Source organism: Oreochromis niloticus, linkage group LG19 (genome assembly GCF_001858045.2).
Source record: "Oreochromis niloticus isolate F11D_XX linkage group LG19, O_niloticus_UMD_NMBU, whole genome shotgun sequence".
Taxonomy (NCBI): Eukaryota; Metazoa; Chordata; class Actinopteri; order Cichliformes; family Cichlidae; genus Oreochromis; species Oreochromis niloticus.
This window is the reverse complement of record NC_031983.2, coordinates 20,358,638-20,376,418: the sequence shown is the minus strand read 5'-3', so window position 1 is coordinate 20,376,418 and position 17,781 is coordinate 20,358,638. Positions and strand designations below refer to the sequence as shown.

Below are 17,781 nucleotides of genomic sequence, written 5' to 3'. Positions count from 1 at the left end.
TAAACGTGGTATGTTTTACTTTTGAAACCCAATAGTGACTTGGTATACCTCCAGCTTGATCATCCTGCTGTCAAGAACATTTTTGTCAGCTGTGGGAGCACAGTAAGTCTGCAACATATGGCTGGTGTCAACCACCCAGTTCTGCAGCTCTTTTAAACCTTGGGAGAAAAGCTGGTGCTCGTTGACTATCCGATCAATTCGTGATGCCTTCTCCTGCAGAACCATGAGGCAGACACAACCAGCAAGTTACCAGACAGATGGAATCCACAGCCGCTTCAAACTTTCAAACTTCAAAGTGCACATGCAGATTTTGATATCTTGCAAAGATACATTTAAATTAGTTTGTATAACCTCATTTAAAAGAGCTGCAATAACAAAACAAAGGAATCAGTGTTCAGTTAGGTGAGTTAGTACCATCACAGTTATCATCTGTAAAACATTATTAAGTCAGAGCTCTGTCCAGTCTAGTTCCTCTGTCTTCTCTCCACGCCTACCCCAGAAATGCCCCAGTGCACAAGCAGTTTGGTAAGCATTACTTTACCTTTGTCAGGTTGGTTAAAGCTAGGTACTGAGCAGAGAGCTGTGACACACGGTGCACAAAACCCTTGCCGGCAGCGTGTTCGTCCCACAACAGCTTGGCCTTCTCTTTCAGCCTGCTCAGCTGAACCTCTTGAGAGGCTAACTCCTCAAGCACAGACTGGAAAAGCACAAGCAGGTTATCAAAGACACATGCAAGCTGGCGCACAGATATTTAAGACAGTTAAATTCAGACAAACAACAAGGAGTTAGAGATGGGAACATGACAAAAAGGAAAGCGAAAGAGATATCGAGCCAGCGCTAGTCTCAGTAAAGCTCTTGGTCATGACATGCAGTCGAGCCCTCAGAAAATAGTCAGTGGACAAGTTTAAATAATGAAAAATATTATAAAAGGTCTTTTCATAAGTTAAATATATTAATTCATATTAAGGACACTGTTAAAAAGACATATGAGTAGCAAAGGAGCAGAAAGTATTTGCAGTTAGCATAAGCTTTTGGCAGTGCATCTAAAGTGAAGAGCAGCAACGCTTTAACTCTGTAACTTAGCTGGAATGGTGAGTTTCTGTCAATGGAAGTTAGGTTCACACTTAAACTGAGTGGCATAAATGGGTGCTCCAAGTCTGGTTGATTTTGAACATTAGTACCTGTAGCTTGTGAAGCTCCAACTTCTTGGCTGTGAGATCATGAAGTCTTGTGCTGCTCTCCTGTACAGCCAGCTCTGTGGCGTTTAGGAAGTCCTGAACAGGTTCTGCACTCGCCTCAAAGTCCTTCATCTGTGACACGAGATTCTGAAACACACAGGCAGACTGCTGCATCACTTGGCATAAATCTGATTTCTACACTGACGGTTTTAGGGAATAAGATGGCCCCAGTTAATGACAAGGGGTGTTTGAATGCTCACTTGCAGACATGTCTCTCTGTTGTGCAGACTGGACATCATGTTCTTCCAGTCCTCTCTGGCAGTGTTCATTTTAACCCGAACTGCATCAACTTTATCTTTAGCTGTGACACTAGAGACAAGCTCACCGTTCACAACCACAGCATTCAGCTTTGACTGACCTTGCTCCCTATCACTTAGAAACTCCTGTTAAGGAAAAAAGGAGATGAGAAGATCAATTATTAGGCAGAAATATTTGATATAGATGCTAGGTCATTTAGTTAGTTTCATTAAAGTCCTATACCTGAATTTTCTGCAAACTAGACGAGGCCTCACTGAGATTTTGAGGTACGTCAAAGCACTTCGCCGTGTTGATCTTAGCATTGACCAACCACTGTTGGAACTCTCTGAAGGCGGAGCGGAAACCTTGTTCCAGCAGCTTCTCTTTGCCCTGGCACTCCCTGGAGGCTTGGAGACTCAGACTAGAAACAAATCATGACGAACTTAAGAATTTCTCTCTGATCGTGTCATTATTTTTGGTCAAATCTAAAATTGTTGATTGGATTGTCTTATTTTCTGTTATAGCTTTCTTGATCAATAGTTTTCAAATACGTGAAAAAAATGTATCACACAGTATAGTGTCTAAAATAATGGTCTACATTGGAAAAAAACATGATTACTTTTACTTACCTATTGTATTCCTTGATGAGAGCAGACACTCTCTCTGACTGTGTTCCCATTTCTCTGGAGAATCGGCACAGATCGTTTAGTTTAGTCTTCAGACTATCAGACATGGGCTCAGCTTTGACAAGTTCCTCCAAAGTGTCCTAAATGGAAAACAAATATGAAGTTATGGACCGTCAATTAATATTAACTTATCATTGGAACCAAACTAAAGCCTAGACTTGCCTTTGCTATCTGCCAGCCTTTAACAGCTTCCTCTGCGTCATTTTTTCTCTCTGCTTGGGTCAGCCTTAGTCGCCAGTCCTGTAGCTGTCGGTTGAAGTCCTGCAGGTCCTGCTCCAGCTGTGCTGACAGGCTGCTGAACTCTTGTTCAGAACTTGCTATCTGTGACAGTGTGGTCTCTAGACTTGCACGTGTCTGTAGTGCTGCCCGCTCCCACTGTTCCCATGATGACAACAGGGCTGCTTCCTCTCGCTCTATAGTCTCATATCCCCCCGATCCGGTGTAGTCTCTTGCCACTGCTCCGCATCTCTGAACCCGGTTCAGCCTTTCTCTGCCTCGCTGCTTAGAGTCAAGCAACTCCTGGAAAAATCCAAAGGAATGGCAAACAAATTAAATGCAAATTTCTACTAATTAAATCTGTAAACAGCAGCAAACTGTGCACCCGCTGGATATAACGAGAAGATATCTGTCAACTGAGAAACCTATAAACTCAGTAGTTAATGTAGCCCGCTTTTAATATTTGTTTTCAGGATAAATCCATGTGCTCATGGTCTGACAAACTAAACAGTGTATTAATTCCTTCCATCTGATTCTAATTTTTTTTCTGCCTGTAGGACTTTTTTATTAGTTTGACAGTCCCACTTCATACTTTAGAGGCTTTTACAAATAAATATAAAATAACAATTTCTTAGGTTTTACAGCTGACTGGGTAACTTAATTATATTCAATTATATCTTGAATCCTTATGGTTGTCTCCCTAGTGCTTACCTGGGGAAGTTTTCAGGCTGGAATATGAGACGTGCATCACAGTGGAAAAACTAGATAACCTCAAATACTTTTTGCCTTAAATATTAAGCAATTATGATTATTAAGATTCCTCACCTGCACTTTGGAGAGCTTTCTTTTAATGCAAACTGAGTCTCCTGACAGGTCAGACCAGCGCTGGAGTTCCTCTTTTGCTGAAATTAGCCAGTCGTTGAAGTCTCTCACAGCATCAAGATATTGCTCATGCTCAGACACGATGTTTTGCATGGACTGTACTTTACCCTATGGGGAAAAAAAGACAATGAAAACACTGTCAGTTATGAATGAGTCAGCTTCCTGGATGCAGCTTCTGTTTAGCTGTACTGTTTTCCTGTATTGATGATCAATAATTCAGTAATTATTTGTAGGCACCATTTAGCCTATGCCTGAAGTTAAATCACCTTGACAACAGCCGAGATATCAGCAAAGTGTGCATTGAGCTCTGCCCTTGACTCTGGTCCAAAAATCTGATCACCAGTTTTTTCATGCAACTCCACCGCCTTGTCTGTTAGGCATGACAGGACCGCTGCATGAGCGTCCACGTCAGCCTGGATGGCTCTGAGGCGCTCAAGTAAAGCCGACTTCTCTTTGAGGCCTGGCTGCTGAGGCAGAGTCATCCCCACCTCTTGCTCCACTGACTCCATCCACTGCTGCAGCTGGCTTTTATTTTCCTGATAGCTGGTCCACTGAGCCACTGTCCACTCCAGACGACTATAGAAAATGACAAAATTCCATCACGTAATGTAGATAATGTAACTTTTATCAGATGCCGTGTAGAGGACACGTTTCCTACCTGTGACAACTCATAGATGTCATTAACATATTAGCCCAGGCATCCTTCAGGCTCTGGAGCTGCAGACAAATAGCTTCTTGCCCTTCCATTCTGTTGTGCTTTAGAACCTGTTCACCTTTTCCTACTGTCATGTTGAGCTTCACCTCACCTTCACCCTTCATTAGCAGGATATCCTGAACATATGAGAAAACAGTAAGGAAGATCTGTGAGCCACCTATGAGATCGCTTATGCACTTCAAAATGTGCCCAGACAACACTGTGAACCAAATAACTGCATTTCTGGTACACATTATTTACTGACCTGTACAAGGCCTAGTCTTTTTTCCAGAGTCTCTTTATTGCCAACTGTGCTGTTGAGTGAAGCCAGGCGCTCCTGGACACCATTGAGCCAGGTCCAGGTAGCCTGTAGTGTCTCTTCAAAGGCCTGTTGCTCTTGTAAAGTGAGCTGGCAACTGCGCAGCCTCTCTCTCACACGCCTCAGCAAGGCCTGGTGTTGTGATTGAAGCTGAGCAGAAACTCTTGTCTCACTTCCATCACCTCGCCCACCTTCATTAAGTGCCTGCCCCTCTTGACAGAGACGCTCAAATGAATCCCTGCATGTAGGAAGGCAGAATGTTTAATTGCTTTGAATCTTTTGGGCACATTCATAAACAATGATAATACACTAAACAGTCTTTCCTTGGCAAATAAACGCGTATATTTAGCACCTTTCTTTGAGCACTTCCTGCTGGTATTCCTCCACTTGTTCCAGGACAGCCTTTTCAGGACCATGTTGCTGGGCTTCAAGCAGATCGGTGGTCATTTTCTTTTCCATGTGTTCCAACCACCATCTGAGCTTCTTAAGGCGACCCTCAAATCTACAAGGAAATCAAAATGCCTCGCTTATAAATGGTGGGCTTACAAAGGGCTTTACAGATGCAGTTCAGCAGAGGTGCTCACCCTTTCATAAGAGATGCACTGTCTTCCAGGATCTGTTGGTTCTGTCTGCACTGCTCCACAAAGCTGTCCCAGTCCTGCTGGATAGATGAAAGATGCTGCTGGACCTGCCCAGCGCTGGCTTTGGGAAGATGAAGTAGGAGCTTCTCTCCTTCCTCACAGACCTGAGTCAGACGTACCTCACCCTCCTCCACACGATCCATGGCACCCTGATAGATAATCCACATCACTTTTAGTTTCGAACTCCTTCACATGTGAATCATACCACCACACGGGCAGCATCCAGAGCCAGAGGAAAGACATTATGCTTTTAACCACAGATACTGCACATACAACCCCTTCCTGTGAATGCTATATCATTTAAATGATCAAGTAAAACATCATTGTAACATCCTCTAAAAACACTTCTCTGGCTGCTAGTCAATGCCAAAACTTATGAATACAAGTGGCAATTTTGTATTTGATCACATCTTGAATCAGTGACACTAACCTATGATTTTTACCTATTCAATACCTTTAAAGTCTTCACTATATAATTACTATTGTCGACAAATATAGTCACAACTACAACATGGCAATTCTAGTTTTTCATTTCAAAGATTAAAGATTATTTACTGTAGTGGTAGTAGTAGCTGTACCTTTAGTTTCTGCAGTTTGCGTTCCACAATTTGAGTGTCTCCTGATCGGTCAGAGCATTCTTTCACTATCTCCCTCTGCTCTGAAAGCCAGCGATGAAACTCCTGAACTAGGTCTGAGGAATTGGGGGGTAAAGAGAATTAATATCAGGTGTAGACTTAGACAGAATCAAATCTAACACAATTAATAATTTTCTTCCTCAAAATTAAAGTTTACACAGAGCATGGATTCCCATTAAAACACTGTATATCTGTACATTTTTATCCAGCCAGCCTTCTTACCATTGAACTGCTGCTGAAGACCGTTCTGCAGTGAGGCAAGTGTCCTTGCAGAAAGCTGGTTTGCAGACTCATAAGTCTTGATAAGATCAGTGAGAGCTGAACCCAAACCAGCCAGCTCCTCAGATGGATATTTTCTGCACAACGTGTTGAGGCTTTCTCTGGTGGAGTCAATACTCCCTTGCTGATTTTGCAGCTCCTTCTGGAGGTCCTAAAAAACATGTTAAAAATATATTTTTGATTATCAATGTAACTTCTCGTTTCTGTCTTCTTTCTCAAATTTATAGAAGCACATTGCATTCACCAATTTTTTGCAAGGACTATAATTTTAAATTGGTTATTATTTAGACTGTACCTTCACTCTGCATATGTCCTCAGGATCTGATCCAGTTGGAGAAGAAACTAGAGAATCTTCCATACTTTTTAACCATGCAGACATCTGTGAGATGTAGTCTTCAAGCTGTTTCCGTTGGGAACTGAAGTCCATGAGATTTCCCATAGCTTGCTCATGTAGCTTCTGGACAGTGCAGATCTTTTTGCGCAGGTCATTCTCCAACACCTAATGCAATCACAGTAAGGGCCTGTGGTATTTACTGAAGAAAGACCAGTTCATCTGCAGCGCTTGAGCTAATATTTGTTTGTTCAGTCACACCATAAACCAGAGTCCTATTTAGTACCTGTAGTTTAGCTGGAGTCTCTTGGTTTTGACTGCACTTCTTCAACTCTGCCACTTTACTTTGCAGGGCTTCAAGTTTCTGCTCCTTCTCGCCAAGTTCCACCTGTGAAGATATCGAATGAGAAAAGCATGCCATGCACAAGCTCACCTACAACAACCAAACCCAGGTAAAACAAATCCTTGCCAGTTTTCCAAGACATCATATATCTTACTGTACCTTCAACTCTGTAAGCCTTGCTGATATCTTCTGGCTGTTGTTTAGGTTGTTCAGGCTTTCATTTAGCTCAATCACACTCGTGCCAGTCCAGCTCTCAATATCATCATTGATTTTACGCACATCATCCCACAGCCCCAAACACTGGTTTAGTCGATCAATGTTGTCATCCACCCTCTCAGACACCTGGGAAATGGAATACACTTTACCATTGTTGATTAAACTGTGTGGACAGTAAACCTTAATCCACAGTAGATGAAATTTATGCTCTGTTTACATCTTACACAGAGTATAGCTTGCAAAGCTCTCTGTTAACACATAGACACAACACAGATAGAAGTCCAGTCTTTTTCTCTGATTTAAAAAAAACCTGCAAAAACCTGAGCAGAGAACTTTATTGGTAACAACAAGGCATAACACTGATGCTTCAGAAATGAACTCTTAAAGTCAGGCTTACATCCAACCACTGGTCAACAAGTGTCTCCATATCCTTTTTCATCATTTGAGAGTCACACTCAGGGACCTTCTTTGTTTCAGTCACCAGCTGTTTTCCTTTGCTGGAAAACTGATCTAGTTCATGCTGCTTGGCAGCCAGATCCACCTTCACTGCTTCATGCTACAAATGAAGTAAAGACAGCAAAGTATTTAAGTAACACAATGTAGTCCTGAACCTCATTATAAGAAAAAGAATAGAGGCATAACTCCCAAAAGCGATTTATATATATGTATATTTTGTTCTAACCTTGGTTAGTGACCTCCTAGTTTCCTCGTGGTCCTTCAGAACAGAGCTTATCTCAAGCAAAGGTTCAGCACTCTCAATAGTGCTGCTGAGGGAGGCTTTCATGATTTGGTATTCTCTCATAAGCTCAGTAAGGACACTGCACTGCTCCTGTCTGTCAAATGGAAATTAGTTCATTTTAACTGTAAATTAACTGGAAAATACAGTAAATTGAAGAAAAATGTGTTCAAAGACACTCAAACACACTTAAACACATGTTAGAATGAAGGGATCCCCATTGCTTTTACTTCTGTACCTCTCTGCAATGAGCCTCTTGGTGTCCTCCCATGTAGTCTCTAGCAAGCTGATTTCCCTCAGTACCTCTCCAGCCAACTCTGCATCTCTCTGAGCCAGCTGGTTGCCTTTGTCCCTCAGCCACTGCTCCTCATGCTGGTGTGACTGGAGCTCATCTTCTAGCTGATTAAAGAACCGAAGTCTGACACACAGGGGGACAATATGTATAGTTATTGACCATGTTCAGTTGTCAATTGCACCACCAACTTCACATTTGAATTACATCAGATATTGCTGTAATACTTTACCGTTGCTGTAAGCCATGCAGGCTGGGTTCTTTAAGGCTCTGGCGGTCTGCTTTTTCTTCAATATCTTCCACGGCTTTCAGAAGCTGCTCTTTCCGCTGTCTAAATGAAGTCCACAGAGCCCCCAGGGCTTCCGCTTCACTCTGCTTAGTACCAAGCAAGTTTCTCACTGCATCCAGCTCAACACTAAGGGAATCCGCCAGCATGCGACATGACTTAGGAGAACCCTCATCGGCACCAATGTGAAGATGACTTTTGCATAGACTGCTGTCCAGACTGATGGCTAGAGTCTCGAGCTGACTAATGTCTGGGACAATAGTGGTCAGCTCTTGCTGCAGCTCCTCCACTCTTCCACGGTCCCAGCTCCCAGCACTTTCGACAGTCTGTCTCAGACCCCGCAAAACTCCGGTCACCACACCGTGGGTCTGCAAAAAAGCCTCGAGCCTTTCCAGGCACTCTAACTGGAGCTCGGCTATATTCTGGGCCTCCATGTAGGGCTGCAGACAGCTGTCTGCTCTGCTACGTAGGAGCTGTGCATCACCAGGCTCACAGAACTGACAGAGCTTCTCGGTCTGCTGCTCCAAGCTCTCTCTCACAGTGGACTGCTTCTGCAGGGCCGCCTGCATCTCCTGTAAGATGCAAGTTTTAGAGAATCAGCTGTTGCTCTGAAAGCTCAATTCCTCTGCCTATTTCCTTTAAATGATCTTGGAGAAAAGCATGTTGGTTTTGTCAGTCATAGCCTTTAAAAAGGCTATTGAATATTACATTCAGTTCAATTCATATTTAATTTAAATAGCACCAAATCACAACAACAGTTGCCTCAATGTGCTTTATATTGTATGGTAAAGACCCTACAATAATACAGAGAAAACAGAGAAAACTCTAACAATGATATAACCCCCTATAAGCAATCAATTTGGCGACAGTGGGAAGGCAAAACTCCCTTTTTAACAGGAAGAAACCTCCAGCAGAACCAGGCTCAAGGAGGGGTGTTTCGGGGTTGGGGGTCTACGTCTAAATTTAGCAAATTTGGGGTATTTTAGAGACTTGAATCCAACTTTTTCCATAATATGTCTGAAGTACATCTAAATAGTAAATTAAGGTAAAAAATAATCAGGTTAAATTTGGTTCAAAAGAAAAATTTTAATAGTTTTCAAGATTACATCTTGTATTTTTTAAAAACATTTGACTGATTTGATTTCCTTTTTTTTATATGTATGTGTGGTTGTGACTTTAAGATCAAATAGACATACGCTGTCACCCTGTGGTACACAGAAAAGGTATGCATCTTATACTTCAATAAAGACAGATAGCAGCATCAATAGATATTCAGTAAATAGAAAAGTTGGCATGGTGGTAAAATGGTAAGCAGTGTTGCCTCACAGCAAGAACAGTTTGAGTCCTTTTCTTTTGATTAACCAGAGTTAGAGATAAAGTGATGTATTTTTGTGTCTTAAAGGGTGGCTTAACAATGTTTAGGTAAACCTGTCTTTTCAGCATGTCTTTGCCACGGGTATATTAGGCATGCAAATGTAAGAAAAACATTTCAGTTCTTACCTTTACTTGTGTTGCAGCAGGCTGCAGTTTGCCGATATTTATTTGAGGAGATGAGTGCAGATTTGAGAGCATGTTCTCACTCCATTGGCAGAATTTAAGCAAGGCCTGGTCAAACTGCTCTACCAGTGAAAGGTGGCTCTGAAGCTCTGAGATTCTGGAGTAGAAAAAGGCTCCATGGTAACTCCACAATTTAGTTAGTGCAAGACAAGCTTTAAAATTTAATTTGCATTCAGACTATTTCATTGTACCTTTGAGGGAGAACTTCATTTTGGACATGCAATCTCCTCTGCAGGGTTGCAAGCTCATCTTTCAGCTGACTAACTCTCTCTCCCTCTGCAGTGGGATACAACGATGTCCCCAGAGACGCCAGTTCAGCATAAGCCCTCTCAAGGGACTGAACCTCAGAGTGCAAGGCCTGCAAGGAAAAAAATATTCATCCATGTTGTTACAATAATATATTATTAATTGAATTCTGTTTCATAGTTAAACTGTGTCTGTATAAATTGTACCTGCAAATCCTGTATCTCGCCGCGGAGCTTGGCTTTATCAGCTGACAGGAATGGACTTTCTGGTTTGGACGCAGATTCACTTCTCTCCAAGCAGGAAACAAAGTTTGAATGCTGCTTCTCATACCTGAAGGACATCAGAAACACTGAAATTGTAAGATTTATTTACAGAGCTGGGTGCACTTTGCTTGAAAGGGAGACACGGCTCTGTTTTGTCTATTGTCCATATCAAATGTAACTATCAGCATTTCTTAATTTTATCCTAAAGCTTTTAAAATTACTATGCTACATAATCCATACTTTTGCCAAAGGGAGAGCAGGTTTTCCAAAGTGCTCTGTTTGTCCTTTGCTTCCTGTACATGCTGGTCATAGGTGGTGTTTAGCTCTGTCACAGTCCGCTCTGCTTGCTCTTTGTCACTCAGTCGACGGGCGCCAGCCGACAGCGACAGCAAGGTTCCTTTCAGCCGTTCCAGACACTGACAGGCATCCTGGAGAATAATAACACATGGCAGTGACCAACAAAGCCTCAACCTGCACTCTAGTACCATTACTGGTATTTAAAGTTAACTCATAGAATGAGCAATTGTAGAAAGAAATTAATACCATGTGATTTTGAAGGGCTTTGTAGGTCTCTGATGAGGAGGTGCAGGATTTGATAGGATGCTCCAGCTTTGTATACAGCTCACTAAGAGATGCTTGTACCTGACAGAAAATTAGGACCCGATTAACTCCATTAATTATTATCTCTCTAATCTTTTCTATATACCATAGTGCAGCAGTATCAGTCAGTGAATATATACCTCCTCTAGGCTCATTTTAAACTTCTGCTGGTGAGAAGAGCTTTCCTCCAGCTGTCCATCAAGCTGCTGGACGCTCTCCTTCAGCTCCTCCCAGTACCTGCCGATTTGGGTCAGACGAGCCTTGATGCGAGCCGCCTCTCCCGAAGACACAAACTGAGCCAGCGCCTGGGAGTCTGTCTCCAGCTGAGAAAGGACCTCCGCTCGAGACTGAAGTTCTGCCGCAACAGCCTGAAAAAGCAAGACAATTAAACTGTAATAAAGTCCAAATAAGATCTTTATGACTCAGTCAGTGTTACTCAATCTAAAAAGAGGTCCTGCCCACAATTAAATCACCAGTAGTTACTGTTTATTTTTCAGTAAGGACTAATTAGGAAGGAAACTCTTTGTTGGGCTAGTAGCTGTTAAAAATAGTCAGACAGAATAAGGCATTCATCTTTATAATTCCAAATTAATAATAAATAGACGATGTTTCCCTTTTATTAAAGGTAATAAGTGACTAGTTAATGGCGATACATGCACGAATGTGAGTCATCAGACCACAATCTATTTCTATTGTCTCATCATTCAGATCTGATGTGTGTATCCTCAAAGGTAGTAATCTTCTATCTAATGTGTATTTGACACACTTATATGATAGCCAGCATATAGTTTATCAAGATTTCCGACCCCATCTTGCCATCACAATTTGGCCCCTTGTTAAAGTTGTTAGGATACTTAACCTCTGCCATTACTAAACTGTTCAAATGTTACCCGATATATCCCAACAGCCAATATTTTCTCTGGGGTTTTGTGCCTTAAATGACCATCTTCCAGTTTTTCAGGAAATATAAGTTTCACCCTCAAGGCAAATTTGTCAAAACTGTGACAGCTTGAGGAAGTCAGATACAAACCACAGACTTCATGTTTAGCTCTTTTTCTCATATGTGTTAAAGACAGGGGTTTGCTGTGGGTGTCAATGAGAGAGACAGGCTCGATGAGCAAAGCAATATTGCACTGTTGCTTCCAATGGCCTCTTCAGACAGCCTTATTGATTTTAACTTTAATGTCTTGGCTTTGTGGTTATTGCTTGCTGGCTAATATTACTTTTTAACATGGTTTTAAAGCGTTGGAGCGTTATAATACACACTACTGTACCTTGACTGTGTCGATCTGTTCCTCCAGAGGCAAAGTAGAAGACTTCATTGCATCCAGCTGTTTTTCCTTTTCAGATATCCATAAGGAAAAAGCTTCAAATCCAGCTCCAAACTGATCCCACTGATCTTTCATTTCTTCCAGATTCTTGACACTGGGGGAGTAAAAATGATAAATAATATAAGTTTTAGCTGCAAGCAATGCCTGATATTCATGATAGGTGTAAGACAGCTACATTTACTACTGCACATGTCAGTCAGCACACTCTTAAATGCTCCAGTTTGTGTGTGTGTGCGTATGTGTGTTTCCGAACAAAATAAAAGCTTTAATTAATGAATCAACAACTTTCTTACTCTTTTTTCAGCCCAGACTCTACTTTATCCACTTGTTCGCTGAGAGAACGGGCTTGCTGTAAAAGCAGAGTCTTGTTTTTGGGGCCCAGCTGGATTTCTGCTGATCTCTTCAGCAACGTGTTCATATGTAGGGCCTTTGCTTCACATTGCTTCAGCAGCACCTGCTCACAAAATGGCAACATTTAGTATAGTTTTCTACAGTATTTATCTAACCCATACCTTTCAGTTTAAATGTTAAGAGTCAACCAAAAGATATTTTTTGGTTTTGTTTATTTGTTTGGTTTTTTAACTTAAAAAAGAAGACTTACTCTGGCCTGATCGAGTTCAACTGCCAGACTTTCTGGACTGCTGAAGTTCAGGTCTCTCTCCATAGTTGAGCGTGCTTTGTTAACAAACTCATGAACTGCTTCCTGTTGGCTGTCAAACTCCTGCCAGGCTGCCAGTGTGACCTGGGAATGACAAGCGTCAAACTCATTAAGGTCAGATCAGCATTACTTTTAGATCCATTCATTGTGTTTAGTGCTGATATCAAACCTTCATATTTAAATGTTATAGCAAGATAATAATCATCACCCAGTGGCAGAAAAAACACATTAAGATCACACTAACAGAACACAATGACACAACACTATAGCAAACCTGCTCGGTATGACTATTATGTATGAAAATGACACCATAGCGTCTGCACCTATCAGCAGGAGTGATGAGTCAGCACTGCTAACACTCGACAACAACCACACCATACAAGGCAGTAACTGCACAAACTCATTGGTGTTTACATTACTGACTATCAGTATAACCGCTAGCATAAAAAAGGCAGAACTTAAATTTCTATTTCAACACTAATCCCTCATCTCAACAGCCTATAGCAGCACCATTAAGAATAACATATCTGACTGACTGCAGCGAGGCATCCTTAGAGCTGTAGTGCTTCTCAAAGAACAGTACTCCATTAGAAAACATCAGTCAGACCTTTCAATCCTCTATACATAACATTTTCCTTTACTTACTTCATTCATTTATTTATACGCAGCAACACACGTTAGCTTATATAATATATAGTATAATGTAACTGTGTCAGAGTCCTGGAGAGAGTAAATAGGCAAAACACTATAAAAACACATAAAGGGGGAGCGCTGTGAAGAAAAGTAAGCTTAATAATAAAAGAGGCCTCAAACTTCACAACAACAGACACTGAACTGAACAATACCGAGGACTACACGAGAGTACAGAGTCAGTTAGAGCAGAGAGAAAATGAACAGTTTGACTAAACTTCCTACGCAATAAAGTTTACTTTGACTTTGACTTACACTTCAACAAAATAATATGAGAGCAAAGCGGTGGAGCGATAATGCTGCTCCCACTTGGCAACCTTATGTGATACCATAACATTCATTACCATAGTTACGCAGATGATACACAGATATATGTTTCTACAGAGCCATGTGATAATGATCTACTCATCTCATTAGCACTTGACATTAACAAAATGATGACTGTAAACGCCTTAAAACAAACTGGAATTTTTTTTTTTTTTTTTTAAATTGGCCCTAAAACCAAACATGATCTGCCTTTTCATGAGTTAGGGACATCACCCGACATAGTACAGCCACAAATTAAAAGTCTTGGGCTTTATTTTAGATTCTGGTTTGAACCATTATTGGTTCCATCACAAAGGCATCATCCTTCCATCTTAGGAATATCGCCAAAGTACAGCCATGACTCTGAAAAACCCCTTCTCAGTAGACTGCAACTTATCTAGAACTATATGAAATTTGAAGGTAATGAGCAAAAACAAATCATTCCAGTTTTAGCAGAGCTACATTGGCTTCCAGTTTCTAACAGAGTTAATTTTAAAATACTCTTACTTGCATACAAAATCCTTTTTTTTACTTCCTCCTCCTCCTCCCCCAAATATTTCTTAATATGGTTTTATGGGTGTAAAACCCTTGAACCTGTACTTATACTAGGTTATACAAATTGAATTGAATTAAATTGAATTAAACTGAATTGAATAATACAGTTGCTAAATTGATCACTACACCAGGATTAAGCTCAGATCCTGGGAATAACTTTTCACACCATATGCTCATTTCACCAGAATTATTCAGAGCACAGTGTCACAAAAAAGAACTTTATGACTTTAGTGGGTGGAGACGCATGCAGCAAAAACACAGTTTCATCCCTTTAGCCAGTGTATCAGTTTATCAATAGCTTTCGTTGCTTTCAGATCAGTCTTAAACACTGCTCACCTCAAGGCTTTGCTCCTGTGAATCCATATTCTGTTCCATTTTGCTAAGTGTGTTCTCTAAACTCTGCAGGTCCTGCTGCAGAGTCTCCCCCAATCCCTCCTCAGCCTGGAGTTGCTGGCCTCTGGTGAACAGATGCTGAACATCCTTCCTCTTTAGTTTCAGGCGTTTTAATAGTTGCTATTGGGAAACATTAAAAATGTTCGGTTATCAGAATCAAATTCAATAAGAAAATCAAGCAAAACCAAAATCCAAAGCACGGTAATGTGGAATTATTTGTTTGGTCTAAGGATACCTGATGAACAAGCAGCATCTGTTGGGCTTCTCTAGCAGTTGAGCAGTCCAGTATTTTAGTAACCTCAGCCTGAGCCTCTTTCTGCCCCTGAAGCAGGTCTTCCAGTGTGGTTTGTACCTCTTCTCTGAATTGTACACAATCCCCAACAGCCAGCACCATCTTCTCGGCCTGATTAAAGAGATAACATGAGAGAAAAATGCAACGCTGTCACAAACAATACTTACGCTTGGATATTGCTGTTGTCTGCTTCTGTTGGCTGGAAAATGTCAGTTTCATGATGTCAACTGTAACAATATTTAATAACTCATATCTTAGACTGTAGCGATAAGAGATATTTTGATAAAATTCAGTGGTCTCACTTATATGGTCCACAGGCCAGAGCCATCCTGTCAAGAGGATGACTGCACAGCATGAAAATTTTTATCTTAAGATTGAAGGGAAATCATTTATAATCCCAATTTTAACTGTTTTCTGTTAAAAAGTATAATATGACTGTGATTTAGATCTACATATGAAGTATTTGTGCCTACTTTTTGAATAAATTATTGGTTTGTTAAAGACTAGTAGGTCCAACTCAAACTGGGTTGCATGTGTCAAGTTAACTAAAATCAGTTTCACACTCTTCATACTATATCTGTATTCATAGTTTATTTTTTCTGTATGGTATTTTAAATGTTTTTCGCACCTTGAGAAAAAAACATGTGAGAACATCACTTACCTCTAACAGAGAAGCGAGAAGACCCTTAAAATCAGTGGAGAGCTTGCTCAGTGCACTTCCTTGCCTCTGGGCATCGCTGTCAGCACAGATTTCAATCAGTACAGCCATACGGCTTTTCAGCCAGCCAAGATTCCCCTCCTGTAGCTCTGCATCATTCCTCAGCTCCTGCACACAACAACAGAGTGTGATACGACCCGTGTGGACAAGAGTCACCTGACTCGGAGTGTTTATACAGTAACATCCTCAAACACGACACTGAGAAGCCTATTAGATATCAGATGTGACACACCACAGAAGAAAATGGGAAAGGAAGTAAACAGTTTGGACTTTAAGAAGAGGACTAACTCACCGTTATGGTAGCCTTCACCGTGCCATATTTATTGGGGTCATTAGCTCGGTTTCTCAGCATCCTCAGTTGGCTTTCTTTAGATATAAGCCAACAGGAAAGTTCAGCGTATCTGTTTGACACCAAAAACAAATGTCATGAAAACCTTGACCAGCACTTTAAAATTTATACAGAAAATGAGTACTTCTCCAAATCATATATATATATATATAATAAAATATCAGTTGGAGATTATGTATCGGATTTTCGGGAACGGGACCACACCTCCAAACAAGCTCTTTCCGGCTGTTATCTATATAGGTTCCACCAGTTCTGCAAGCTGTTCATTCTCGTTTACGTGCCCCTCCCTCCCTCCTTGTTTTTAATTCTTTAACGTCTTCATTTCTATTTAGTGCATGGGGATCTGCCAGGCCCGGGAGCCGTCGCCAAAGCATTCACTTTTACCTATTAAAACACTGTCAAACCTAAAATGAGGACATGGGCCCAGCTACTGAAATGCACTACAGAAGCTGGGAAAGACTCCAGCCCCCCGTCACCCTGATAAAGATAAGTGGAGGAGAATGGATGGATGGACATAATTTGGAATCTGTGATCTTTGCACCAAAAACTGAAAACACTCGTAACTGCTACAACTGCTGTTCTTTTTCTCAAGTGAATGAAAGAATGTTAACATGATTACATCGGGTATGCCAGGAATGTGTGGCACTGCCCGACAATGACAAACACACAGCTTTATTGCTGCAGTGCCACAAAGCACAAGGTTAAATTCTGAACACAGCTCAGACCTCTTCTTGTAAGTATGTGCGTATGTGACATTTACAGAAAGTGTTTACACTGAAAGAAATGAATCATAATTTCATAACATTATTGCACCTTTTGTTGTACTCCTTCCATTTATCTTGGTGCTGCATTAACTTCTGGTGAGTGTTCTCAATTTCCTCCCGGACCTCAGCAAAGTCCTTTCTTGCCGTCTCCAAGGTCTGGTGAGCCGGGTCACCCTCAGGGAGTTTTTGACAAAATTCCTCCATCAGCTGCAGCCTTTTCTCACATATAGACTGGGGACCCTTTTCCCTAAAGAAGGCCTGAAGGCCATTTATATAAAGCAGAAAATGCATGTGAATCCAAGGCAAAACAAAATGCTGCTAAGCTGGGTGACAGGAAAGAGCTTCAGCTCTCGACACACTGTTACTGTGCGAGGCAGTGAACTGATTTACACTGAGTTAATCAATACATGTAACCAGGCCAGCCAGCCATCTACACTGTGCTTACCCTGTGCTCCTTAATGAGCCTTTCGCTGCCCATGCTAGCCAGGTGGCGGTTTTCCCTGGTCAGCTCTGCCTGGCACTCTTGCAGTGACAACATCAACTTGCTTCTTTCCACCTCCACCTTCAAATGCAGGAGATGAAAGGGAGCATCTGTCTGTATATCCTGAAAAAGGAGAAAGACAACAGCAAAGCTGTCAGACTCTGAGCAGCACAGTTTGTTTGCACCAACTTTTTGAAAAGCAGCAGAGAGAGTGTCAGTCATTCCAGTACATTTTAAGAATTTCTTACTATCTTATAAAAGTCATATTGAGATTGAAAACATTCTAAATTAATGGATTAAACATCCTTGACACCAACCTTCCAGTGTTTATGCAGCTTTCTAACTGTTTCCTGCAGTGACTGCTGCTCCTGCTCCGGCAAAATATCTGTCAGCTCATCACAAGCTTTCAGGAAAGTGTTCAAGACCCGCTGGTCAAGCTGTCCAAAGAATTCCTGAAAAAACCCATAACTGCTCATCATGTTTAACACTTTGCACAGACTATACTATGTTTCATTGTTGTACATGTTACTGCACTGGGATTCAAGTA

The 17,781-nt window shown here is 41.3% G+C and overlaps 1 protein-coding gene across 13 annotated transcripts in view; it reads right to left on the bottom strand.

Annotated features, from left to right (window-relative positions):
* syne1b (spectrin repeat containing, nuclear envelope 1b) overlaps positions 1 to 17,781 on the bottom strand; it is a 75,999-nt gene that overhangs the window by 37,096 nt on the left and 21,122 nt on the right. For 12 of the 13 annotated variants that reach the window (XM_025901018.1, XM_019348763.2, XM_019348772.2 and 9 more), the window contains 38 exons: positions 17,552 to 17,686; positions 17,199 to 17,357; positions 16,803 to 17,011; positions 15,933 to 16,041; positions 15,584 to 15,748; positions 14,866 to 15,033; positions 14,574 to 14,750; positions 12,630 to 12,770; positions 12,322 to 12,482; positions 11,972 to 12,122; positions 10,838 to 11,065; positions 10,641 to 10,739; positions 10,338 to 10,525; positions 10,041 to 10,164; positions 9,780 to 9,946; positions 9,532 to 9,685; positions 7,978 to 8,603; positions 7,692 to 7,871; positions 7,400 to 7,550; positions 7,115 to 7,273; positions 6,661 to 6,843; positions 6,445 to 6,546; positions 6,123 to 6,326; positions 5,771 to 5,978; positions 5,492 to 5,604; positions 4,857 to 5,062; positions 4,625 to 4,774; positions 4,219 to 4,510; positions 3,918 to 4,090; positions 3,526 to 3,835; positions 3,203 to 3,367; positions 2,324 to 2,680; positions 2,105 to 2,241; positions 1,719 to 1,896; positions 1,439 to 1,621; positions 1,182 to 1,325; positions 542 to 697; positions 49 to 213 (listed from right to left, as the gene is read on the bottom strand). In XM_025901018.1, the coding sequence (XP_025756803.1) occupies positions 49 to 213; positions 542 to 697; positions 1,182 to 1,325; positions 1,439 to 1,621; positions 1,719 to 1,896; positions 2,105 to 2,241; positions 2,324 to 2,680; positions 3,203 to 3,367; positions 3,526 to 3,835; positions 3,918 to 4,090; positions 4,219 to 4,510; positions 4,625 to 4,774; positions 4,857 to 5,062; positions 5,492 to 5,604; positions 5,771 to 5,978; positions 6,123 to 6,326; positions 6,445 to 6,546; positions 6,661 to 6,843; positions 7,115 to 7,273; positions 7,400 to 7,550; positions 7,692 to 7,871; positions 7,978 to 8,603; positions 9,532 to 9,685; positions 9,780 to 9,946; positions 10,041 to 10,164; positions 10,338 to 10,525; positions 10,641 to 10,739; positions 10,838 to 11,065; positions 11,972 to 12,122; positions 12,322 to 12,482; positions 12,630 to 12,770; positions 14,574 to 14,750; positions 14,866 to 15,033; positions 15,584 to 15,748; positions 15,933 to 16,041; positions 16,803 to 17,011; positions 17,199 to 17,357; positions 17,552 to 17,686 (7,077 nt within the window). The remainder of the gene's footprint in view (positions 1 to 48; positions 214 to 541; positions 698 to 1,181; positions 1,326 to 1,438; positions 1,622 to 1,718; positions 1,897 to 2,104; positions 2,242 to 2,323; positions 2,681 to 3,202; positions 3,368 to 3,525; positions 3,836 to 3,917; positions 4,091 to 4,218; positions 4,511 to 4,624; positions 4,775 to 4,856; positions 5,063 to 5,491; positions 5,605 to 5,770; positions 5,979 to 6,122; positions 6,327 to 6,444; positions 6,547 to 6,660; positions 6,844 to 7,114; positions 7,274 to 7,399; positions 7,551 to 7,691; positions 7,872 to 7,977; positions 8,604 to 9,531; positions 9,686 to 9,779; positions 9,947 to 10,040; positions 10,165 to 10,337; positions 10,526 to 10,640; positions 10,740 to 10,837; positions 11,066 to 11,971; positions 12,123 to 12,321; positions 12,483 to 12,629; positions 12,771 to 14,573; positions 14,751 to 14,865; positions 15,034 to 15,583; positions 15,749 to 15,932; positions 16,042 to 16,802; positions 17,012 to 17,198; positions 17,358 to 17,551; positions 17,687 to 17,781) is intronic. The other variant, XM_025901024.1, reaches the window with a different exon arrangement.